This window comes from Aptenodytes forsteri, unplaced genomic scaffold (genome assembly GCF_000699145.1).
Source record: "Aptenodytes forsteri isolate BGI_AS27 unplaced genomic scaffold, ASM69914v1 Scaffold146, whole genome shotgun sequence".
Classification (NCBI taxonomy): domain Eukaryota; kingdom Metazoa; phylum Chordata; class Aves; order Sphenisciformes; family Spheniscidae; genus Aptenodytes; species Aptenodytes forsteri.
Genome location: NW_008795128.1, coordinates 6,151,224 through 6,157,091, shown reverse-complemented (window position 1 = coordinate 6,157,091; position 5,868 = coordinate 6,151,224). Strand labels below are relative to the sequence as shown.

The window sequence follows — 5,868 nt, the reverse complement described above, 5'->3', positions numbered from 1 at the left end:
AGGGTTTTTTTAGTAGTTCTATAACATACTGTCCTACTTCTAATTACACTGGGAAATATCATTTTCTTCCCCATGTAGTGAGAGTTATAGATGTTTATTAAAATCTTCTGTGCATAAGCTCCTAAAAAGAGTCTCTGCCAGAGAACTATCTAGCACCAAAGAACAAAAACTTTTCACTTCAGCCCTCTGCACAGTCTCAGATTTCCCTTCTGCTGCTCTAGGTAACAAGTTTGAGAGTAACTGCAATCTCATTTCTGCACATTCATCATATTCTGCAAACATTAAAAACAGCAAATGTGAACAATCCCATTTCTGCATAGATAATTTGCCTGGTACAAAAACAAGTAATCCAGATTTTTCTCCCCAACAAGACAGCTTCCTCCCTACCAGGGGGGTCCTCCCTACCAGGGGGGAGGGAAAAAAAAAAAAAAAAAAAAAAAAAATTTCTTCCAATAGCCTAGGTTTCTCAGTCCTTTGACAAACCATTTCTGTGAAGGACCCAATTTTAGAAGGATACCATGTGCCCAGCAATGGTTATAGATCATCTTCCTTGTTTTGTGAAGGGGAAGGAGAACACCCAGAATACAACAGTGAGGTAAAAATACGTCAACATGCTTAAAGTTTCATAGCACTTGTTTCTCAATTTGGGGCCTGCCCTCAGATGAAGAGAGTGCTGATGCCACACAGAAAACGAGCGTTGCAGACAAGGGAGGTTGCCGAACTCACTGCTCCAGATCTCCATTCCAGACTCTGATAAAAAATATATGCATTCATTTGCCTGCTGAATTTGAAGGCAAGGTCCCAGTAGTATTCAATTTCGTAACCACAGGTGCTAACGTGGGCATCACTTTGTTATCCTGTCCTTCCTGAACAGTTGCAGGTAATGAAGTTTTTACCCCACTGGGTGTCAGTTTTGCAACTACAGGTGCCAATAAGGGCATCACTTTATTACTCTGCCCTTCTGAGTCCACTGGCAGACTTGCCGCTTTTAAGCCAAGTGGTGCCAGCTTGGGCATGGGCCTCCACAAAGTGTCAGCATTACTAGCTTCTGGATTAGTTTTCATCTGCAAAACTGGTGGAGTCACATTAGTGGTCTCTGCCAAGGTTGTTACGGTTTTGCCATTCCCACCACTGGTTACGGACAGATTGGGAAGTGGATCCTTCATTTCGGCACCTATTACTATCTTTAAAACATCTGCTTCAGATGAAGGCTCCCCAGAGTTCTTGTCCCCATCAGTGAGGTCATCATCTTCCAGGTGCAGCAGGAGAGGGCTTATAGAGCCACCACCCTCTGGAACTTCAGAAAGGTCCTTAAAACTGCCTCCCAAATGGCCAAACTGGAAGGAAGACCCATCTGCAGCAGCGAGATCACTGGCTGTTCCCCGACGAGCTTCTGCATCTTCATGAGAGAAATCTGAGTTGAGAGTGCTGGGCAGTTCTGACATAGCTGAAGCATCATCGTTCAGTTGCTGATTGAGGAAGGCAATCTCATTGAGCAGCGAAGTGAGGGTTTCATCAGTGTCATCACTCTCCTCAATGCTGCTCAGTAACTCACTTGCATCCAGTTCTGCTTCCTCCATTGCAGACGCTACTTTCCTCAATTCCATTTCTATCCTGGAATCTTTGATCTGCAGCTTGCGGAATGGCAATTCTTTAGATTTTAACCTTTCCCCTCCAGGATCACCGTCTTTCCTCCTGGCTTGGCTTCCCACAAACTCACCAATGCAGAGCTTTTTGCTAAAGGACTCTGGAGGTTCCTTTGTACACGATACGTTCCGGAGCTGTGGAAAGCCATCTTTGTTTTCAAAGAAAACTTTTGTGGGACCTGTGGTATTTCTTCCATCTCCGCCACTGTCTCCAGGACATGGTTTGGGTTTTTCTTCTGAAAGGATGCTATCACTCTTCCTACTTTCAAGTGGCGCTACAACCAAGGATTTCTCAGGAGCCTGAGCACCTGCAGCTGTTGCTATATTAGAATTTTTGTTTCTGTTCAGGTTTAGACTCATGCTTCCCTCAGCAGCCAGTGATGTTACATTAACAATCTTTGGCATCATGAATGAATCTTCGCTTTCTGCAAAACCAAACAAAAGCAGCATCCATCAGGATCCATGCTAACTGCAAGACAATTCCTAATTAAATATAATTTGCTCACTTTCAGGTCTTCCTCAAGTAAGCCGCTATTCACATTTAAACCGCTTACACAGTTTTGGTCAAATGAAGCTTAAAACATCAATAGCTTAACTTTCAACTTGTAGAAAAAGAGCAAGCTCCACATCTAGTATCCTGGAACCACTTGCCCGGTCCCCTCCTTCAGCAGGCTGGCACAAATGCAAGTAACTGTAATGCTTACAATTCTGATGGTGATGCACAAGGAAAGCAGAATGACAATTTTCTCCCTTACTGTTTTTTCACGCTTTACTTCTATGCTCATATTTTGCAATACTGGTTTTGTGCACAATACTACAGAGGCATTTCAGGGACTACGCGTTACTTACTTTTTGCCTCCAAGCAGTTTCCTATTTATAGCACTCTGATTTTTTCCCAGCCCCAAATCTGAAGTGAACTTTCCTTTTTCATTATGACCAAACGACTACAATGAAGCAGGAAGTGAGTGGCTTGCTTTTAACACAACAGACGGCAAGCAGCACGCTATTGGCAGGAACCACCCCACACCTAGACCCAACGTACAGTACTCGGCCTTGAAACATCTCTCCAACGGGCAGCAGAGCTGGCAGGGTATGGGAAGGGGTTGTGCCCGAGTAAGAGCCCAGATGTAACAGGCAAAGATTTTCAACAGCCCCACCGCTACTTTGCACTGCAGCTTCCCCAGCAGGATGCATTACACCACAGACACATTCCAGTCCCCACTTATTCCAATTTTGCTGAGGGCAAGGAGGATCAGTGAGGTGAAGGAAAGTTAAAAAGCTCTCATCTATAATCCCCTAGAGGCCCATCTAAACCGTTCAAAACATTTAACAGTGATTTTCTTTGAATACCCAGACAATAATACCTATCATTACTTCTTAGTGAGAAAACAATTTACCTTCATTTTTGTCCCTGCGTGCAAGCAAAAAGATCCATGAGAAACAAAGAGCCTACCTGAATGGGGCTCTGTAGCTGATACTACTGTTGAGGGCACTGGGTTTCCAGCAACAGTTGACAGTGTAATGGGAATGGTAGAGTTAGTAAGGATTCCTTTTACTTGGACAGGAACTGTTGATCCTGGCAGCTGAATCATCACAGAAGCGATACCTTATCCAAGAAAAGGGGAAGGGAGGGTGAGGTGGAAACAAGAGCCTTACAGATACTCAGTCAAGCCTGGAAAATAAGAGCCTTGCACTTCTAGGCAAGACTTTACACTGTAATACCACTGAAAGTGGTAAAAAATAGAAGTACAGATTGGTTAGGTGATTAAGAAATCTTCCCTATGTTTCCTTAATTTGGGAATAGTGAAAATTTAACAGATTTTACTGACCTGCTGATAAACTGACAGTTTGAGTTAATTATATCAAATCTCTCTTAGAGTTAGGTCCTACCTCACTCGGTTAAGTTGTTAAAAAAGAAAAATTAAAGCAAAAATTAAACAACATTTTACTTTGTAAACTGCTATGCACATCTATGAACAGCATGATACTGGTTTTCATTAAAATGTTCTCACATGATCATACCTGGCTGTGCTGTCATGGTAGTACTGACGGCTCGAGGCTTTAATTCAGCTTGCAATAGTGTGGAAGGAACAGCTGCTACCTGCCCTGGTACCAGTGGGCTCTTCAGTGTAAGCACCTGCCCCTGTGGAGTCATCACTAGGCTTGCAGCAGTTAGTGTAAGAGAAGATGAGGTGTCCTCTGTAAAAAAGAAATATATAAATCAGTAATTTATTCTGGCATAGCACCCTTGATGGCAAACGATATCCTGCGATCCAGTGTTAAGTACAGTTGTGGAAGGAACTCCAGCTAGAAGGTTTACAAGCCCTAGATTAGAAAGCTGCTACAGAAGCTACGCAGGCTCCAGGAACCTCACCTACACAGCTAGAGCCAGTCTGTACTATCTCTTTGTGCAGTGTAACATAATCCTAACTCTCCAGAGTGGCATCCTGATCAAATATCAGAGCAGTCTTGCTGAAATTACAAAGGGGACTTGTTCAGTCCAAAGAAAGAAAGGAAGTTCTCTCACCACATCCAAATTCTGATGCCAAACTTCCCCAGGACTGGACAAAAATGAGGCTTGGGAAACCAGAATGATCGGTTGTTTATAAAAGCCCAAGACCACTTCAAGTAAGGTCTATTTATTATTACGAAAATAAGAAACATGACCAGATCCTTACCAAGCATTATAGTGGTACTACCATGAAAGTTTGGACTTCTGCCATTCTTTTGTTCCTTCTTACGTTTATGGTGGGAAAGTCTCCATAAACGCTGAATACTTCTCCACAAGTTCTCAGCTCCAAAAAAATTCTCAAGTGTCTGACAATTCTGTCATTTAATTTAAGAGCAAGTCTTCCACCACCTTGAGAGCTAGCTTGTTTGGGGAGGGGTGTTTTAAAAACTGAATCTATTCTAGCAACTCCAGTATTCTGGGAGTTGAGCTTCAGGTTTTGAGTCAGTAGAAAAAGAACCACCTTTGCCTCTCAGAAATCACTGCAGGATTGCAGTGAAAGTCCATGAGACCGAAGGGCAACTTAGTAGGAATTTACTTCCCATCATTCTGAAACTGAAAAGTCACGTTCATCTGAAGACCTCAGTACTGCTGGTCTCATACTTACTGAAAACAAATGGTTTCCACACCTAGTGGATGGACGCTTCCTGGTCCTATACTCAATTCTGCTTCAAGAAAGAAGTTGCCTGCACAAGCAGGCTAGCATTTTGCCCTCCCATGGGGTGCTACTTCAATGCCTGTCTCCCCTTTATGCAAAACGTGCATTGCTTTTAGCCCACCTGTGGCACGGCCTCCTTTTCTGGCGAGTATCAATGGTTTGCCTCTTCTATTTGTCATAGCCATTTGGGCCAGCTCTCTGGAGGGAGCAGAAGATCCTTCTTGCTGTGTGCTAGCAGTTGAGGTTACAACAGTTTCCTCTGGCTCCGCTTGTTTCTTCTTTTTTTGTGCTTCTACTGCTTTTTGTTTGGCATAAATGTATTCTAGCTTCTTCAGGACAACCTCTTCTGTCTTCCCTACAGAAAAATTATCAAAGAGTCAACCTATCTTCAAACTCTCTTTCCAAAAGTAAAGAGCTGAAGACAGAAATGAAAATCTATTAAGTTGACACCATTCAACTACTATACAATAGATAACCCCCACCAAGTAAATAGCATACTTAATAACAGAGGGAAGGAACTATCTATTTATTCCAAGATTTTTTTTCCTTCAGAAACATCCATACATTTTAGAATTTATCTGCCACTTTGATGAGCAGAAATCAGCTTGGACAAGCACTAGCTCTTGCTGAACAAGTACCATTTGAAAATATCCACAGCTGTGAAAAAGAACCTCACATCTCTCCTAATGATAAATGTATGACTACCAGACAAAATGTTACTTTTACCTGGTACGAAATTTCTTGGACTAATGGACTCTGTTACTCAAACGACATTTAGAGGTAAACTCACATACAGTTTACCATTGACATGAAAATTGTAGCCCTGAACAAACACAAAGATTTTATAAATAATTTGTTTTCTGCAGATGCACACAATTTAATATGATCAAAGTTGAAATAAGTATACTGGCTTGTTTCCTACTCAGTATTTATGTTCTAACATCATGGTCTATCTTTAATTAAGTATATAATTAACTAACTCTCCTGAGAGAGGATTTTTTCCTCATCAGTTTTGAGGTACTTCACTAGGAATGCAAAAGATCAGAAAACTACAT

The 5,868-nt window shown here is 42.0% G+C and overlaps 1 protein-coding gene across 1 annotated transcript in view; it reads right to left on the bottom strand.

The window, feature by feature from the left end:
• Positions 1-446: 446 nt before the first annotated feature.
• The window catches only part of MGA (MGA, MAX dimerization protein), a 49,023-nt gene continuing 43,601 nt past the window's right edge, over positions 447-5,868 (bottom strand). Inside the window, exons 21-24 of the mRNA XM_009277551.2 lie at positions 4,935-5,168; positions 3,669-3,845; positions 3,100-3,252; positions 447-2,071 (exon numbers count right to left, since the gene is read on the bottom strand). Of these exons, the coding sequence (XP_009275826.1) occupies positions 771-2,071; positions 3,100-3,252; positions 3,669-3,845; positions 4,935-5,168 (1,865 nt within the window). The 3' untranslated portion in view covers positions 447-770. The remainder of the gene's footprint in view (positions 2,072-3,099; positions 3,253-3,668; positions 3,846-4,934; positions 5,169-5,868) is intronic.